Here is an 18,065-nt window from a genome sequence, read left to right as displayed (position 1 = left end):
CAGGCAGGTGCAAGGGGTGTGTGGAGCCTGCAGCCGGACCCACAACCTGGCAAGGGAGCTGCTCTGCAAGACCCCTTGTTGGGAGAGCATTCGCGGTGGGCACGGGGCAGGCTGGGCTCTCCCCTGAAAGGCAGGAGGATGGTGAATGAGCCCCAGGGCCTGAGCAGATGCAGGGAACAGCTTAAACCCATGTGTGATGTGCAAGTTGATGTAATCTTTGTGGCCAGGCAGGGTCAGCTGCCAGCCAGCAGCTCCCTGGCTTTGCCCCCTTTGCTCTGTGCTGAGTTCCTGCAGTACCCATCTTGTCCCTGTGCAGCCCAAATTGAGCAGCAGGTGAAGAACCATCAGCTGCTGTAGCTCTGTCTGGCAGACACAAACCCCTCCAGCCTCATGCAGGGTCCTCCTACCATCCTTGCTCACCCTCTTCCCTCGCTTCTTCCCCCTTTCAGATGGCTCTCTATTTCTGCACTGGTGTCCTGGAGGACGAGACCCTCTTTCGCCACTACGCCCTGAACGTGCCCTTCTACACACACTTCACCTCGCCCATCCGCCGCTACGCGGATGTCATGGTGCACCGTCTCCTCTCCGCCTCGCTCGGTAGGTGCCGCCCCGATGCTTACAGAGCAGCTCTGGGTGCTGCCAGGGGAGGGGGTGGCTGTGGCCAGCACAGGCAGGACTCCTGGGTTCCTGCCTTGCCAGCCACAGGGGCTGGGTGCTGGGAGTCTGCGTTCCATGGGGCAGCTCGTGGCACATGGATGCCCTCAAATAACAGGGACGTGGAGGTGAGCTGGGCATCTGGGTCCAGGGTGCCATGGTGTGGCTCTGGAGTGGGAGGGACCATGGGCATGTCATTGTCACTTGTCCCCTTCCCAGGTGCCAGCTCCCCCATCAAGATGGAGAAAGAGGCCATCCAGAGACAGGCAGATCACTGCAACGACCGGAAGATGGCTTCCAAGAGGGTGCAGGAGCTCAGCGCTGACCTCTTTTTCAGCATCTTCGTCAGGGTAAGAGCCAAGACTATCTTCCCCCTGGGTATCTCTGGATTTCCCCATGAAAGCTCAGCCTAGATGCCACCAGGCAGAGGGCTGTGTGGCCACCCAGCTGACCTTGGGGAAGGCAAACAGTGAGGGGACACACTGAGCAACCACCACTGCCAGAGCTCCAGGGCCTGGAGACACTGGCACCCCTTAGGGATGGCTGGATGGGGGATGCCAGTGTAGTGACAGCTCTGTCTCTTGGCAGGAGTGTGGTCCTCTGGAGTCAGAGGCCATGGTTATGGGTGTCCTGAATGAGGCCTTTGATGTCCTGGTGCTGAAGTTTGGAGTTCAGAAGCGCATCTACTGCAATGTAAGTACCCCACCAGTGTGAGATGGTGCCAACGCTGCCTGAGCAGAGAGGGCTGCAGCAGCCTGGCATCACTGGAGGCAGTGGCTGTCCTGGTGCCCTTCTGTGCCAGCCCCGCTGCTGGCAGAGCTGCACCCGAGCCGGGCTGGCCGGAGGGCAGGGAGCCTTCCTGGGGTTTCCCCTCCATCCCTCGGCCCTGGGCAGGCGCGAGGGGCTGGGGGGGTCTGGAGCAGCCCAGTCTCCAAGGACCAGCTTCTCCCTGCTGCATGTTGGAGGTGGTCTGATCTAGTTAAAAGGGGGATTTGGGGGGACAGAGATCAACACAGTGCTGAAGCGAGGACAGGGAGAGAGGCTGGCTTTCATTTCATTTAATCAGACGGTATATCTGGGGCTGTGACAGCACCACTGTAGGCCAGCACCTGCGGTTAGTGACAGCATCTTCTCTTAATAACCTGGTTATATGGCTGGCAATGACATCTTTAAACAGGACATATAGCATGATATATGGGCTGTTTGTGTATCACAGCAGCCCCTGATTTACGTGCTAGGCTCAGGCTCACAGGCTGCTGCATCCCGCTTGTTAAAGAGCTGCAGAGGCAGCGTGCCGCACAAAAGCAGCATCATCTCCATCTGCAGGCAAAGTGGAGGGGGAGAGCTGAGTGGGGCGATGTTGTTAGGGCCACAGGCTGTTACCAACATTCTTCCTGCCTGCAGGCACTGCCCTTGCTGGGCTTCCACTTCCAGAAGGTGGGGAGAAAGCCAGAGTTGACACTCATGTGGGAGCCAGAGACGCTGGAGGAGGAATCTGTGCCCCAGGTAAGAATTCCCAGCGTGGGACAGGCTCAAACACCATAGGGCTGGCGTGGAGGCTGTGTGCAACAGGCAGATCCTGTGGTCTCTACAGGGATAGGTCTGGGAGACAGGACCACTGCGCAGGCTATCAGGTCCTGCTGTCCCTCTCTGTCCCCTCCCCAGCGAGCCCAACCTCAGCCTCAACCTCCTCTGCCATCCAGCTCTGCTCCATCTCTTCACTGCCCCCGCATCTGACCCCTCCATGGCCTTCAGACTCTGCCCTGCCTGCTGTGTGCCCTGCCTTCCAATTCAGTTTCCTCCAGGAATTGAATTAACATGCTGTTTACTTCCTTCTTCTAGATCATCAATTAAGATGTTAAGTAAGATCAGGCCTAAGGCAGCGCTTGTCTAGACTCTTCCCCCCATCCTGGCATACCTTGCCCCCTCACTGGCAAGGCTCTTCCTTTGGGTTTCCATCCCTGTGACAGGGTTGAGACCCAATTAGGAGGAATTTTTTAAGTCAGACTTCCTCAGATGCAGTGTCAAATGGTTTAACAGCATCTAGAGATCTCTCTCTTGTGTCCCTGTCATCTATTAACTTGGTAACTCAATCAAAGGCAGCAATCGCATTTGTCTGGCTTGATTAAGTGGTGCTTCTTTGCCAACTTTTGTCTGGCGTCGCTATAAAATCACAGCTGTGTTGACTGCTCTGATCCCTGCCCGCTGCCTGGGCAGGGACAGCAGGGCTGAATCCCAGTCTCTCCCTGTGCCGCCACGGGGGTTCTGCCCTTGAACCCCACTTCCAGCCAAGCCCAGCACAACCCATCCTTGTCCACCTGGGGCTGGATGAAAAAGACTCCCGATACAGGGCTGGCTGACCCCCCCAGCTGGTATAGTCCATGTCCTGGGGATCCCTTTCCCTCCCAGGGGAGGTGTAGCGGTCAGAGCTGCAGGGATTTCTGCAGGCCTCCCTCCCTTTGAAGCTGAGCTTTCCTTTCTCAGCTTGGCTCAGAGAAGCCCCCTGGACGTGGCCCGAAGTGGCCTCGGTTCCTCCTTTCCTACAGGAGCGGATATCACTTACACCCTATCAGGGACCTGCATGGAAAATGACGCCCCAGCATGAGTGGGGCCCATTTTGCTTAAGCAAACACTCGGCAGTAGAGGAAACTCCTCCACGAACCCTCCACACCTCCTAAGAAAACACCAGAGCCCTCCCCTGGTGGCGGGCTCTGAGCTGTCCTCCCAGATCCCCAAGTTAATAAGTCTCCAGCCCTGGGATGAGCCAGATCCCCAGGAGCCGTGCTGAGCCATGGGAGATGTCACCCGGACACCCTGTGGCACCAAGCCCCACTAGCTGCCCACCTGGCCCTGGCACTTGGCCTCTGCTTCCCTGTTTGGCTCAGCCCATCCAGGCAGCAGGAATGTCAGGGAAGGCTGTTTGCGGGAAGCCGTGCACAGGTCTGGGCTGGCTGGCCCCGCCGCAGAGGGGATGTGTTGCCCCCATCTCTCCCTGAGCTCCAGGAGATGGCCAGGACCCCAGTGGGCATTAATTACTCAGACCTTGAGTATGAAGTGGATCTAGGCTGAAAGGCTGGAGTAAAAGCCAAGACTTTGGATTCTTTGAGCATAGGCAGACTTATAGGTCACCAGGCGTGGTTGCGGCAGGTGGGGAAAGCCTAAGCCAAAGGGGAATAAGGATATTGGGACAGGAGTTAGCATGGCTCATTAAGAGGGCCTTAAACTAGATTTGAAGGGGGACGGGGTTGGAACCAGGGTCACTGAAGTGGTACCCGGGAGTAAACTAGAATCAAAAGGGGAAGGGGAGGATACCAGGCCCATTGGTAACGAGCCTGAGGGGAAAGAACCATGGATGGGGGTGAAATCGGGTGCCCGGCTTAAGTGCATCTACACTAATGCACGTAGCATGGGCAACAAACAGGATGAGCTGGAAGCCATTGTGCAGCAGGACATCTATGATATAATCGCCATCACAGAAACATGGTGGGATGATGGTCATAGCTGGAATGCTGTGATGGATGGCTATAAGCTCTTCAGGAGGGATAGGCAAGGAAGGAGAGGTGGGGGTGTGGCTCTGTACGTTAGGGAGTGTTTTGATTGTATGGAAATTGATTGCAGCAATGATAGAGTTGAGTGTTTATGGGTAAAGATGAAGGGCAAGGCTAGCAAGGGAGATCTGGTGCTGGGAGTCTGCTATAGACCACCCAACCAGGATGAGGAGGTAGACGAGGCATTCTATAAGCAGCTGGCTGAAGTGTCTCGATCGCCAGCCCTTGTTCTGGTTGGGGACTTCAACCTACCGGACATCTGCTGGGAATACAACACAGCAGAGAGCAGGCAGGCTAGTAGGTTCCTTGAGTGTATGGAAGATAACTTCCTGACACAACTGGTAGGTGAGCCAACCAGGGGAGGTGCCTCTCTAGACCTGCTGCTCACAAATAGAGAGGGACTAGTGGGAGATGTGGTGGTCGGAGGCCGTCTTGGGCTTAGTGACCATGAAATGGTCAAGTTTTCAATTATTAGAGAGGTAAGAAAGGGGGCTAGCAAAACCTCAACCTTGGACTTCCGGCGGGCGGACTTCAGCCTTTTCAGATCACTGGTTGGAAAAGTCCCATGGGGGGAATCCCTGAAGGGCAAAGGTGTTCAGGAAGGCTGGGTGTTTTTCAAGGAGGAAGTCTTAAAAGCCCAGGCGCGGGCCATCCCTACGCGCTGTAAAGCGAGCCGTCGGGGGAAAAGGCCGGCCTGGCTGAGCAAAGAGATAGGGTCACAGCTTAGAGAAAAAAGGAGAATTTATGACCTTTGGAAAAAGGGGCAGGCCACGCAGGAAGATTACAAAGGTATAGCAAAGTTATGTAGGGAAAAGATTAGGAAGGCCAAAGCCCAACTAGAACTCAACCTGGCTCTGGATGTTAAAAACAATAAAAAGAATTTCTATAAATATATCAATAGCAAGAAGAGATCTCGGGAGAACCTCCATCCTCTACTGGATAAGGGAGGTAACATAGTAACCAAAGATGAGGAGAAGGCTGAAGTCCTAAATGCCTTCTTTGCCTCTGTCTTTAGTAGTAGGATAGGGGGTTCCCTAAATATCCAGACCCCTGAACTAGCAGGCAGGGGCGGGGAGCAGAGTGAAGCCCCTGCAATTCAAAGGGAGGTGGTGAGGGACCTGCTCCAACACCTAGATGCAAACAAGTCTATGGGACCAGATGAGATCCACCCGAGGGTACTGAGGGAACTGGCAGAAGTGCTTGCGGAGCCACTCTCCATCATTTACCAGCAGTCCTGGCAAACTGGGGAGGTCCCGGCCGACTGGCGTCTGGCAAATGTGATGCCCATCCACAAGAAGGGCAGGAAGGATGATCCAGAGAACTACAGGCCTGTCAGTCTGACCTCGGTGCCTGGGAAGATCATGGAGCAGATCATCCTGGGTGCCATCATGCAACGCATGAGGGACACCCATGCGATCTGGCCCAGCCAGCACAGGTTCACGAGGGGCAGGTCCTGCTTGACAAACCTGATCTCCTTCTATGACAAAGTGACCCACTTGCTGGATGAAGGAAAGGCAGTGGACGTTGTTTATCTGGACTTCAGCAAAGCCTTTGATACAGTCTCCCACAGTATCCTCCTGGAGAAACTGGCTGCCCATGGCTTGGATGGGAATACCCTCTGCTGGGTTAAAAACTGGCTGGAGGGCCGGACCCAGAGAGTGGTGGTGAATGGAGTTAAATCCAGCTGGCGTCCAGTCACGAGTGGTGTCCCGCAGGGCTCGGTACTGGGGCCAATTCTCTTCAACATCTTTATCAATGATCTGGACGAGGGGATCGAGTGCACCCTCAGTAAGTTCGCAGACGACACCAAGCTGGGTGGCAGTGTTGATCTGCTGGAGGGTAGAGAGGCTCTGCAGAGAGATCTCGACAGGCTGGATCGATGGGCCGAGACCAACGGGATGAGGTTTAACAAGGCCAAGTGCCAGGTCCTGCACTTCGGTCACAACAACCCCAGGCAGCGCTATAGGCTGGGGGCAGAGTGGCTGGAGAGCTGCCTGGCAGAAAAGGACCTGGGGGTGTTGGTCGACTGTCGGCTGAACATGAGCCAGCAGTGTGCCCAGGTGGCTAAGAAGGCCAACAGCATCCTGGCCTGTATCAAGAACAGTGTGGCAAGTAGGGACCGAGAGGTGATCGTCCCCCTGTACTCGGCACTGGTGAGACCCCACCTCGAGTACTGTGTCCAGTTTTGGGCCCCCTACCACAAGAGGGACATTGAGGTGCTGGAGCGGGTCCAGAGAAGGGCAACGAAGCTGGTGAGGGGTCTGGAGCACAAGTCTTACGAGGAGAGGCTGAGGGAGCTGGGGTTGTTCAGTCTGGGGAAGAGGAGACTGAGGGGAGACCTTATTGTTCTGTACAAGTACCTGAAAGGAGGCTGTAGAGAGACGGGGGTCGGTCTCTTCTCCCAAGTCACAGATGATAGGACAAGGGGTAATGGCTTCAAGTTGCGCCAGGGGAAGTTCAGGTTGGATATTAGGAAACATTTCTTTACTGAAAGGGTTATCAGGCATTGGAATGGGCTGCCCAGGGAGGTGGTGGAGTCACCATCCCTGGAGGTATTTAAGAAACGTGTAGACATGGTTCTTCAGGGCATGCTCTAGTGTCCAAGATTACTGGTTTGTGGTGGGGTGCTGTGTGGGTGGGTGATGGTTTTTGGTTTGGTTGTTGTTGTTGTGCGTTCAGGTGGTGGGTGGTGGTTTTGTTTGTGGTGTGGTTTTTGTTTTGTTTTGTTTTTTTTTTTTTTTTTACTGTTGGTTGGACTCGATGATCTCTGAGGTCCCTTCCAACCACTACGATTCTGATTCTGATTCTGATTCTGATTCTGATTCTAAGACTCGAGGGATTTGATGTGAAATCATGCTGTTCCCTGGTGGTTCAGCAAAGGGATGGGGCAGGACTGCAAGAGAGAGCCCTAATAATCCCCATTTTACTCCCCCAGACGTGGGGGGCTGCCCCATGGCCACCGCCCCCTGCGCTCCTGCCAGCTGGGACGGGCAGGAGCTGGTGCTAGACAGCCAGCAGCTATCTGGGCAACCATCTGAAAAAGGATTTCCCTGTGGCTTGCTCCTCGCTGGCCACTTTGATGCGTTTAAGTCTCAATGAGGTTTTCCTGCTCTGAATGATTAATCTGGAGCGGCCAGCGCGGGGTGGGCTGGGAAGGGTGTGACAAGGTTATGCTGGTGGCTCTGTGCCCGCTCCTCCTGCGGGCCAGCCCCAAGCAGATGGCCCCATTGAGCCCTGCCCCAGCACAGGGCTGGGGGACAGGCTCTGGCAAGCAAAGTCCCCAAATGTCTGGCCACGGCCCTTCCCGGTGTCACAGCCAGACCATTAACGTGCCTCGGGGATAGACCTGATCAATGCTCTACGCTTCTAATCCATGAAATTGCATGAAGAGATGGATTCAGAGGACCGGGGAGGTGGCAGCAGGAGGCAGAGCGTTCCTGAACAGGAGGGATTGATTTTCTGGGCTCTTTATTCCCTTGCGTCTCTCTCATCCATTGTGCTCCCTTCCCGGGTCTCCTCTTGCTGCAGGGGCATGGAGGGGGGGGGTGCGTCGTTCCCTCCTTGTGGGATGCTGAGAAAATGCTCAGCATCATGTGGAAAACCCTTCTCGCCGCAGCCCACGGTTGGCGCTCGGCCAGGTTGCCTCATTAAGGGATGATGTGTGTTCTCCGGCTGGAGAGGGGAGACACGGGTGGGCGTTAGGGGAGGTTGGGACCCAAAGCTGAGGGCGCAATCACCCACGCTCCTTCCCGGACTGTGTGGGGAACGAGACTGGGGCCTGATCAGGCTGGAATAAGCGAAGATGATTTGGGAGGTTCATTTAGGTCAGTTTGGGTTCCCTGGCTAGCTTTGCAGCCCAGCCCTTGAAGGTGCTACATCCAGCCCCAGCCCCAGGAGCACCCTGCGTCCCAGCAGAGTTATCTGAAGCTGTCCTGCCCCGTTCCCTGGCTTCCGATGGGTGCCGCAGCAGAGGCAGCAAAAGCCAGCTTGGCTCTAAGCAAATCCTGATGTGATGCCAAGCCACCTGAAAAACCCTGTTCTCTCTGTGTTTCTCTCCCTTCCTGAAGGTGATCACCATTTTCACACTGGTGGAAGTCGTGCTTACGTCAGATGGCGTCCCGCTCAAGTACAGCGCCCTGCTCAAGAGACCGGGCTCGGAGAAGTGAGCGCCCTGGGCTGTGCCTGCTCCCCGCTGCCGACACTTCCTCACCTCCCAGTCCCTGCACCGGTGCCTGCCGGGGACGGAGGGGACCCACAAGGAGTTTGGGGTTTTGAGTTTTAAAAGTGATGCCGTTTTGGTTTTCATTTGGATTTTAACTCCGGCTGGGAGCGGGGCTCAGGGCTTGAGCCTGCCCCAGGCAGAGCATTTGGACTCTCAGATATTTTTAGCCTGATGCTTTCTTTTCTTTTCTTCTTTTTTTTTTTTAAGGCAGCGGTGTCTGTCCCCAGCCACCTCGGGTGGCTGTGGTGAGGGCCGAGTGGGGACATGCGTTCCAGGGAGCAGAGAGGGGCTGGCCCCACCGTCGCAGGTGGGATGTGGTGGGATGCAGTGGGATGCGGCCGTGGGGCCGTGCAGGAGGGTTTCTTGCAGGGTTGTGTGTCATGTAATAAAAGCTGGGTCAGCAGCTGTGTGGGGGGGTCGCGCAGGTTTTATTTTGTCTCCTCCATGTTCCCTCAGCCGGGAATCCCAGCAATAACTCAACTCCCAGGCAGCCCCATGCCTTCCCCTGCCTGCTGCTTCCTGGGTATTGTGAAATCCAAGCGGCATCTCCACCTCCCCTGGCCGGGGAGCCACCAGGTGCTGCTCCAGCCCCTCACGTCCTGGCCTCCAGCCTCACACCCCTAGGGGACCCTGCAGCACCATGTCCTTGCTTCTCCCTGCTGCTCAAGAGAGTGTCCAGCCCCTCACGGACTGACCACCCCTCTGCAGTCTCCAGGCACCTCTGCCTGCTCCCCGTCCCCATGTCCCCCACCCATGCCACGCAGGATGTCTCCTGGGGCGTGGGCTGCTCTGGCAGCCTCCACTTCATCACCCCTGCAGGGATGGGCAGCCACGAGTGGTGGCTGGTGGAGGGACTGACGTCTGGCGAGGACTGGATCCATCGTGTCAGGCAGGGAGGGAGCCCTGCTTCGCTCTGCCTCATCAGTGGTGACAGATGTGGCCCTGGCACGGACACATCTGCCCTTTGCAGGAGCCAGGAGCTGGCCAAACCTGGACTGCCCTGCTCCAGGTGGGGGATTGGGTCCTGGAATGGTCAGGGCTGGGGACAACACGCTCTCCAGGAGCTGACAAGCTGTGGAAGCCATCAGGGTCACCTGCAGTCCCCAAGGGTTGTGCTCCTGGCAGCGTCCTTCCAGATGACCTGGTGCAACCACATGTGGATGTCACCTTTGGACGTGGGAGATGGTGGGAGCAGCCTGCTCCTCCCTGGGTCTCCTGTTCCTCGCTGGGCGCTGGTGAATGTGGTGCTGTCCCCTGCCCACAGCAGGTACCTCACTGTGTGGGTGCGCTGGCACAAGCTGCACCAGGGCCTGACAGGCAGCATGTGACTGTGTCCCCTGGGAGAGGGGACCTGAGGACACCGACACCAAAGGCAAGATGTCCTCCCCCTACCCCTCAGCCCAGTGTCCCCCTCCTTGGGTCTGTCTCAGGGGAAATGAGGCCAATCCAGCCCAGCCCAGCTCAGCCTGTCTGCAAAAACAGCACTTTGCCCTGCGTCCTCCCTGCCGCTCCCTGGGGTCCCACAAGCAGCCACCCCCCTGGGAGCTGGGGGCTGGAGGTCCTCCCTCACTGGTGGGGGGCAGGGATGGCCCCAGGGGGGCTGGGGCCACTGGGAGGGCCCTGGGCAGGGCTGGGAGATAGTCCCTGAATGTTATCAGCCCACCGTCTCACCTGCGGCGGGGCTCAGCCCTCCGGCAGGACAGGGAAGGGCCATAAAGGGCTGTCCCCTCACCCTGGACGCAGGCAGTATTCGGGATGGGAGCTGGGGTGGGCAGCATGGGGCGGCCACTCTCCCCTGGAACCTGCCTTCTCCTCTGCCTCCTCGCCCAGCTCGCCGCTGCAGCCTCAGGTGAGAGGGGACATGTGGGACAGGGTGGGTAGGAGCCTTTGGTGGGGGGCGTTGGGGCTGGTGCTACTTCCCTGGGGGTCTCCAGGGACCCCGTCACCTCCCGGTGGGATACCAGCAAAGGCAAACCCTCCCGGCCACCTCAGGGTGGCTTGAGAGCCCAACCTTTGAATGGGTTTGTCTCAGCCCCCACCAAAGCAGGCCCTGTCCCCGTCCCCCATCCCCATTCTCCCCAACCCTGCTGCCCCCTTACCCCCTGGCAGTCGCTTTGGGTCAAGCGGCTTGAGAGCCACCGGTTGCCTGGACATGGCACACTCATCATGGGGAGCTGATGCTCTGGCACCTCATCCCCTCTGCCAAGAGGCACAAGGATCTTCCCTGCCAAACTGTGCCTCAGTTTCCCCCTCTGCAGATGGGCCCTGGGCAATCCTGGGGTTGCCAAAGATCAGGCTGATTCCTGAAGGGCTCCCGGCCCCTCCAAGGCCCCCATGAAGAGGACTCAGAGCCTTGGTTGGAGATGCCCACCCTCAGGGTGCCCAGTGCTCCTGCACGCCCCCACCTCTGCTCTTGCCTCCAGATGCAGAGAAGACCACGGGCTACTGGAATGAAGGGGCCAGGAAGAGTCTGGAGTTGGCCCTGGCATTGCAGCCGACAGCACGGCGGGCCAAAAACATCATCCTCTTCGTGGGTGACGGTGAGTGCCCCAGGTCCCAGCCAGGCCCCAGCTCTACAGCAGCCAGGGGACAGGGCTGGTGAGAAGATGGGGCTGGTGCAGCTCCCTTCCTCCCAGGCTGTCCCCAGGCAATGCCTGGGGAGGGCAGGACTGTCCCTGGTCCCAGCCCCTTGCAACCCTGTGGTTCTGCTGTGCCTGCAGGCATGGGGCTGCCCACCATGTCAGCGGCTCGGATCTACAAGGGGCAACTGGCTGGCGGCTCGGGTGAGGAGAGTGTCTTGGCCATGGAGACCTTTCCCCACATGGCCCTGGCCAAGGTGAGTGGGGCAGCGCCGGGGAGCAGCCCTGTTGCCCCTGCCTGAAAGCCCACTGAGCCTCGCTTGCTTCCAGACCTACACCATCGACCGGCAAGTGCCCGACAGCGCTGGCACGGGCACGGCCTACCTCTGCGGGGTGAAGGCCAATGCCAAGATGCTGGGGCTGAGCGGGGCAGCCGTCTATGGCAAATGCCGCACCACCTTTGGCAACGAGGTGGACTCCATCCTGCACCGGGCCAGGCTGGCAGGTACGGGGCAGTGGGCAACCCTGTTGGAGAGCCTGGCGTGGCATGGCATGGCCATCCCGTGCCGTGCAGGGCTGGATGGGCTCCCTATGACCCCGTGCCCATGCTGCAGGAAAGTCAGTGGGCATTGTGACAACCACACGGGTGCAGCACGCGTCCCCCGGGGCCGCCTATGCCCACTCGGCTAGCCGGAGCTGGTACGCTGATGCCGACATGCCCAAGGAGGCGTTGCGGGATGGCTGCAAGGACATCGCCTACCAGCTGGTGCACAACACAGACATCAACGTGAGCCAGGGATCAGGCACGGGAGGGAGGGAGGGAGGGGACACCAGGGACCTTGGGAGGGTCTGCTGAGCTCCCCGGCAGGTGATCCTGGGTGGCGGGCGGATGTACATGACCCCCAAGCGGACCCCGGACCCCGAGTACCCGGAAGACCCAGCTCAGAATGGCACCAGGAAGGACGGCGTGGATTTGATTGCTGAATGGCTCAGTGCCAAGCAGGTACCGCACCGGGGTGGAGAGGGTGTGACGCCAGACATGGGGCACACGTCCCTTGGCACTGGCTCTGTTCTTCCTGGTAGGGTGCCCGCTATGTCTGGGACAAGAAGGGCTTGGACGCAGTTGAGGATGACTCTGTGAGCCACCTGATGGGTAAGAGCATCACTGCCTGCACCAGTGGCAATGCCTGCTCCTCCTCCCTGCTCCAGGGGTGCTGCCAAGGGGCATGAAGTAGCCCCAGTGTGGACTCCCCCCTGCCCCACTCCCCCAGGCCTCTTTGAGCCCAAGGACATGAAGTACGAGCTGAACCGCAACACCTCCACGGACCCTTCCATCGTGGAGATGACAGAAAAGGCCATTCGCATCCTGCGCAGGAACCCCAATGGCTTCTTCCTCTTTGTGGAAGATGAGTAGTCCCAGGAGGGCAGCGTGGCTGGGGTGGGATGCGGGTCCTGGGAGCGGGTGGGCATCCCAGGGGACCAGGGAGAGGGTGATGGCTGTGTTCCCCATGCAGGTGGCAGGATTGACCATGGCCACCACAGTGGCCGGGCCAAGCAGGCACTGATGGAGACAGTCATGATGGATCGGGCAGTGGCACGGGCAGGCGAGCTCACCTCCCCCTCTGACACCTTGACCGTGGTGACAGCCGATCACTCCCACGTCTTCACCTTTGGGGGCAACACACTGCGTGGGAACTCCATCTTTGGTGAGCCTCAGGAAGGGGCAGTGAGCATCCCTGTTCCCACCTCCCCCTTTTACTCCCACCAGAGGCTGAGCTGGCCAAGGCAGGGAGCTGGGGAGAGGTACTCAGCTGGGACAGGGGACGACAATGTCTTTCCCTGTGCCAGGGCTGGCCCCCAAGAAAGCCAAGGACAAGCGAGCCTACACCAGCATCCTCTACGGCAATGGTCCTGGCTACAGCATCCGTGATGGGGGCCGCCCAGCTGTCAGCCTCCCTGCCGCAGGTAGGAGTCTGCTCGGGGCGGGGGGCGGGGCAGGAGGACTGGGGCAGCATCCCACAGGCATGGCCACTGGGGCTGCATGGGGTCGCCGTGCCACCGGGTGGCTCAGGAGTCACTTGGGCAGGAGTCGCTCCAACAGCAGGGTGATGGGATCTGCCCCCCATCCCTGCCACGGGTAGGGGAGGCTGCTGCCCCAGCCCCATTTCTCCTTCCCCTCTGCAGAGGACAAGGACTACAGGCAGCAGGCAGCCGTGCCCCTGGAGTCGGAGACCCACAGTGGGGAGGATGTGGTGGTGCTGGCCCAGGGTCCCATGGCCCACCTCTTCCATGGGGTGCAGGAGCAGCACTACGTTGCCCATGCCATGGCCTATGCCGCCTGCCTCCAGCCCTACGCCGCTGAGCCCGGGTGTGGGACAGCCCGCAGGGCCTCCCATGGCACCCAGAGCTCCCCACAGACCCTGCTCACCCTCCTGTCCCTCTGCATGGCTGCTCACATGTTGGGGGGCTGAGAGTCCCGGCTGAGCCCCACTTCAACCCAGGCTGCCCGGCCCACCACGAGCTGCCCCCAGCCACCCCATGGAGGGTCTTGGCAGCTGGGTCCCCACTGTGGCCGGGATCAAGGGATGCAATAAAACCCAAGTTGTTCTTCTCCATCTGCTGTGAGACGGTTTTCAGCTGTGGTCACCTCCTAAGGCACTGCCCCTGCCTCAGTTTCCCCAGGTGGCTGCAGCTCCTAGTTCCACCTCCAGGACCAGCACTGGAGGCATTGGGGTGAAGGAGAGGATGAAATGAAGGTGAGGGGAGGCCACGTCCACCCCAGCTTTGCCGGGCTGGGGCACAATATACAAGGGTTGGTACCAGCAAGGGCTGAGGAAGGAGTGGTGTTTTCATCCAGATCAGTGGACTTATTGCTCAAGAAAGCACTGGGCAAAGAGCAGGACTCTTTGGTGCATGAGTGACCTCCAGGTGCTCCCAATACCCTTGTTGCCCCAGGTCTGATGTTCAGCGCTGCTGGTGGCACCCTGGGCTAGGGCATCCCCCCACCTGGCACCACAGCCAAGGTGGGAAACGACACCCACCAGGCTCTGCCCATCACCTCACCCCCTGCATCTGCACCCCAAGTCTGGCCCCGCAGCAATAAGGAGGTGCCTGCAGCCCAGCCCTATGGCCTTTGTGCCAGTTGCCCGGCAGGACACCAGGCTATCAGAAATGTGCCGAACCCCTCCACGCACCCCACAAGGGTTGATCCTGGTCCAAAGTCCCTCCCCGGATCTGCTAGAGCTGCAGACGCTGCCAGCGGCGTTGGGCTACCGGATCTTGCCATGCACCTCTGGGCACTGCTCACCCTCTGCCTGGGCCTCTGGCCAGGGCTCAGCGCTGCTGTCATCCCAGGTGGGGACAAGGATGGGGACGGGTGCCCAGCTGGCTGCAATGGGTGCCCCAGGGAAGCGGGGGCACTCATCAGAGCACCAGGCTGGCTGGACGCAGGGAGGGCTTGGGGAGGGGAGCAGGGGCTGCCCAGCTCTGCAAGGGTTAATGGGGTTTATCCCATCTTCTGGGCACCTTGAGCCCTTTTTCCCCTCTGGGATCAGGTTCCTGCTTGCTTCTGGGCGGGGGGGCTGGGGCGCGTGCCAGTAACCTCCCCCCTCCGTGGATGTGGCCCCATCCTACCTGCCAGATAGTTCCCCCCGTCATATCCTTTTTTACTGCCCCCTCATTCTCTGCCCCAGGACCCCCAGGCAGGGCAGTAGATGCAAGCCCATGTGGCCTTTTCCCACCCCAAACAGCACCTTGACTCAGTGCATGTCAGAAGGCCCCAGCATGGGGATGCCAAGGGAGTGGGTACCCCTGGGAAGAGGGCACCCCAGGGATGTAGGTGCCCCAGGGATGTGGGTGCTGGTGAGCTGGGACTGACGGGTGCTGCCCCATCCCAGCGGAGGAAGAGAAGCCATCCTTCTGGAACAAGCAGGCAGCCGCAGCCATCGAGGCTGCCTACAATATCCAGCCCAGGATAAGACAAGCCAAAAACCTCATCCTGTTCCTCGGGGATGGTGAGTTCCACTGGCACACCCGGCAGGCAGGCTGGCACCACTGCTGTCCTACGGAGCTGGGTGCAGGGAGGGCACCCGGTCCAGAGGGTGAGCAGGACCCTCTCTCTTCACCCAGGCTTCGGGGTCCCCACTATCACGGCCACTCGCATCCTGAAGGGTCAGCAGCAGGGGAAGCTGGGCCCTGAGACCCCCCTTGCCCTGGATGCTTTCCCGTATGTGGCTCTCTCCAAGGTAAATCCCCGCTACGCTGGGCACAGGGCCAGGCTGCTGCTGGGCATGGGGCCAGGATAATGCCCATGGGGCTGCCAGCACAGAAGCACCCTGGGGATGCCCGTGTGGGTTGCACAGGGTCCCTGCCTGTCCCATACTTGCCCTCAGGCATGAGTGACCACGGCAAGGGGTGCCTGGGGTTAGGGGTAGCCCTCTGGGTGCCTCTGCCAACCGCCCCCTGCCCTGAGCATGGCACATGTCCTCGGCAGACGTACAATGTGGACCGTCAGGTCCCCGACAGCGCAGGGACGGCCACAGCCTATCTCTGCGGCGTGAAGGGCAACTACAAGACGATAGGGCTGAGCGCGGCCGCCCGCTTCTCGCAGTGCAACACCACGGCGGGCAACGAGGTCATCTCAGTGCTGGAGCGAGCCCACAAAGCCGGTAATGGGGGGCACAGGGCAGCGGGGCCGGGGGGGGACCCTGCAGGGACATGGGGCATCAAGCTTGGGGCTGGCCCCCCGCCACAAGCATCCCAGGGCTCAGTGGTGGGGGACCCTGTGCCCCCACCGATTGTGGGGACCCTGACCAGTTGGGGGGCGGCAGGGAAGGCGGTGGGCATCGTGACGACGACGCGGGTGCAGCACGCATCACCCTCGGGGACCTACGCCCATGTGGTGGACCGCGACTGGTACGCGGATGCCAACATGCCCATGAGCGCCCGCCACGAGGGCTGCAAGGACATCGCCTGGCAGCTGGTCCACAACGTCGACATCAATGTGAGCACCCATGCACGGGGGTGTAAGCAAGGGCAGACCCCCGCCCCGGGCACCCCCTGCTAATGCTGTGCCCATCTCATCCCCTCCAGGTGATCCTGGGGGGTGGTCGGAAATACATGACCCCCCGGGGGACAGCAGACCCCGAGTATCCCACCTACGAATCAGCGAACGGGACACGCGAGGATGGCAATAACCTCATAGACATGTGGCTGGCAGCTCGGAAGGTAGGTGACACGAGGCAGGACAGTGTGTCCCACCCCTAGGCATGGGACCAGGCACCCATGACCCTCCATGGGATTTACTTGCAGGGTGCCCGCTATGCCTGGAACAAGACAGAGATGCTGGCTGCCGCTGCCGACCCCAATGTGAAATATTTGATGGGTAACAAATGTCCCACACACCGGGACCTGGGAGGCACCAGTAGGTGTGCAGGCACTGAGGCTGTCCCAAATGTGTCCCCTCCCAGGTCTCTTTGAACCCGGTGACATGAAATACAACCTGGTGCGTAACACCACCCTGGACCCATCGCTCACCGAGATGACGGAGGCGGCCATCACCATCCTGAGCAGGAACCCCAATGGCTTCTACCTCTTTGTGGAAGGTAAGTCAGGGCCAGTGCCCCTGGGGGGGGGCGGTGAGAAGGGGCGTCTCACATCCTGGGCTGGGGCTACGAGTTGGGGCTGCTGCTGTCAGTCCCCATCCCACCATGGGTGCCTGCCTGCAGGCGGCAGAATCGACCATGGCCACCACGATGGTAAAGCCCATAAGGCGCTGACAGAGGCAGTGGAATTCGACTGGGCCATCGAGCGGGCGGGCAAACTGACAGACGAGGAGGAGACCCTCACCGTCATCACTGCCGATCACTCGCATGTCTTCTCCTTCGGCGGCTACACCCTGCGTGGCTCCTCTATCTTTGGTAGGGCTTTTCATGGGGCACAGCCCTATGCTGGGCACTGCCAGCTCCAGGGGACCCTGGCTGTGGCCAGAGGGGTGATAAAGGGGGTTCTTGGCTGATTCCCCCCCTCCATCACCTCCTTCCCAGGTGTGGCCCCCAGCAACGCCACTGACGGTAAGAGATATACATCCATCCTCTACGGGAACGGGCCAGGTTACCCAGGCACTGAACGGCCCGACGTGGATGATAACATAGCTGGTGAGGGCACAGGGACCATGGCTGGGTAGTGGGATGGGGCTGGGGGCCACCACTGGCCCCCTCACCCCCTTCTTCCCCCTCCCCAGGGCAATACGACTACAAACAGCAGGCGGCTGTGCCCCTTGCCTCAGAGACCCACGGCGGTGAGGATGTGGCCATCCTGGCCAAGGGCCCCATGGCCCACCTCTTCCATGGGGTGCAGGAGGAGACCTACGTGGCCCACGTCATGGCCTACGCCGCCTGCATCGAGCCCTACACTTCCTGCCGCCAGCGGAACTCTGCCCCCGGCACCCGTGCCACCCCCCTGGCCATGCTCCTGCCCACCCTCCTCCTGCCCCTCTTCCACTGACCCCATGGCCCCAGGGCACCCCATGGGTACTGCTGAACCTGCATCCCTCCCTCCCCATGGCTGCAGCACCCGTAGGTGGCCAGCAGCTCTTTGGAGCATCCCTAGTCCAGATGTGGCAGCTGTGGGGCACCAAATTCTGGACACGGGGGGGGGCCACCCACTGGGGGTACTCAGTGGTTAATAAATGGGGGTGTGATGGTTCCCGTACCGTACAGGCAGAGTTGGGGGTGCTGCCCGCCCCCCAGCCATAGCCCCTTGCACCCACCCAGCATATCCAGCGCTTTATTGACCAGAAACAGCAGCAAAAAATACAGCGGGCATCCGTGTCCCCGTGCTCCCAGGGCAGGCTGGCATTGCCCGCTCCGAGCCCTGCCGGCTGTGCCCACCCACTGGCAGGGCTGATGCGGGGACAGGATGGGGCTGACACAGGGGGTGCCGGGGAGGGCACAGGGTTGGTGGGCTTTTGGCGCGGGGCAGCCCCACAGCGTCTCTGGTTCACTCTCCCTGTTCCGACTGGCGCTGGGCTGGATGTGGTAGGGCTGGATGAAGGATTTGGGG

At 59.9% G+C, this 18,065-nt stretch overlaps 3 protein-coding genes across 3 annotated transcripts in view; all 3 read left to right on the top strand.

Moving 5' to 3' along the window:
• Positions 1-8,833, top strand: part of DIS3L2 (DIS3 like 3'-5' exoribonuclease 2) — a 197,117-nt gene extending 188,284 nt beyond the window's left edge. Inside the window, exons 19-23 of the mRNA XM_074153228.1 lie at positions 450-597; positions 874-1,004; positions 1,243-1,347; positions 2,059-2,160; positions 8,270-8,833. Coding sequence (XP_074009329.1) covers positions 450-597; positions 874-1,004; positions 1,243-1,347; positions 2,059-2,160; positions 8,270-8,368 — 585 coding nt within the window. The 3' untranslated portion in view covers positions 8,369-8,833. The remainder of the gene's footprint in view (positions 1-449; positions 598-873; positions 1,005-1,242; positions 1,348-2,058; positions 2,161-8,269) is intronic.
• A 1,367-nt stretch (positions 8,834-10,200) lies between these two features.
• Positions 10,201-13,996, top strand: LOC141468475 (intestinal-type alkaline phosphatase-like). The gene is made up of 12 exons (XM_074153568.1): positions 10,201-10,273; positions 10,848-10,964; positions 11,145-11,260; positions 11,334-11,508; positions 11,618-11,790; positions 11,872-12,006; positions 12,087-12,156; positions 12,275-12,407; positions 12,516-12,709; positions 12,852-12,968; positions 13,188-13,373; positions 13,959-13,996. The coding sequence occupies exons 1-12, from the start codon at positions 10,201-10,203 to the stop codon at positions 13,994-13,996; spliced, it is 1,527 nt and encodes a 508-aa protein (XP_074009669.1).
• Positions 13,997-14,287: 291 nt separating this feature from the next.
• On the top strand, positions 14,288-17,507 carry LOC141468474 (intestinal-type alkaline phosphatase-like). Its single transcript, XM_074153567.1, has 11 exons — positions 14,288-14,357; positions 14,900-15,016; positions 15,132-15,247; positions 15,496-15,670; positions 15,833-16,005; positions 16,095-16,229; positions 16,314-16,386; positions 16,472-16,606; positions 16,730-16,921; positions 17,048-17,158; positions 17,245-17,507. Exons 1-11 carry the CDS (start codon positions 14,288-14,290, stop codon positions 17,505-17,507), a joined length of 1,560 nt encoding a protein of 519 aa, XP_074009668.1.
• The last annotated feature ends 558 nt before the right edge of the window (positions 17,508-18,065 follow it).

Source organism: Numenius arquata, chromosome 9, assembly GCF_964106895.1.
Source record: "Numenius arquata chromosome 9, bNumArq3.hap1.1, whole genome shotgun sequence".
NCBI lineage: Eukaryota > Metazoa > Chordata > Aves > Charadriiformes > Scolopacidae > Numenius > Numenius arquata.
The sequence above is the reverse complement of the archived record's forward strand: the minus strand, read 5'-3'. Positions and strand labels throughout refer to the sequence as shown.

Excerpts from the sequence above, each read along its gene's own strand:
- LOC141468475 (XM_074153568.1), top strand. The coding sequence starts at position 10,201 with ATGGGGCGGCCACTCTCCCCTGGAACCTGCCTTCTCCTCTGCCTCCTC. Across the intron at positions 10,274-10,847 it reads GCTCGCCGCTGCAGCCTCAG|ATGCAGAGAAGACCACGGGC; the intron begins GTGAGAGGGGAC and ends TCTTGCCTCCAG. Across the intron at positions 11,261-11,333 it reads CCCACATGGCCCTGGCCAAG|ACCTACACCATCGACCGGCA; the intron begins GTGAGTGGGGCA and ends GCTTGCTTCCAG.
- LOC141468474 (XM_074153567.1), top strand. The coding sequence starts at position 14,288 with ATGCACCTCTGGGCACTGCTCACCCTCTGCCTGGGCCTCTGGCCAGGG. Across the intron at positions 16,006-16,094 it reads TCCACAACGTCGACATCAAT|GTGATCCTGGGGGGTGGTCG; the intron begins GTGAGCACCCAT and ends CATCCCCTCCAG. Across the intron at positions 16,607-16,729 it reads CTTCTACCTCTTTGTGGAAG|GCGGCAGAATCGACCATGGC; the intron begins GTAAGTCAGGGC and ends GCCTGCCTGCAG.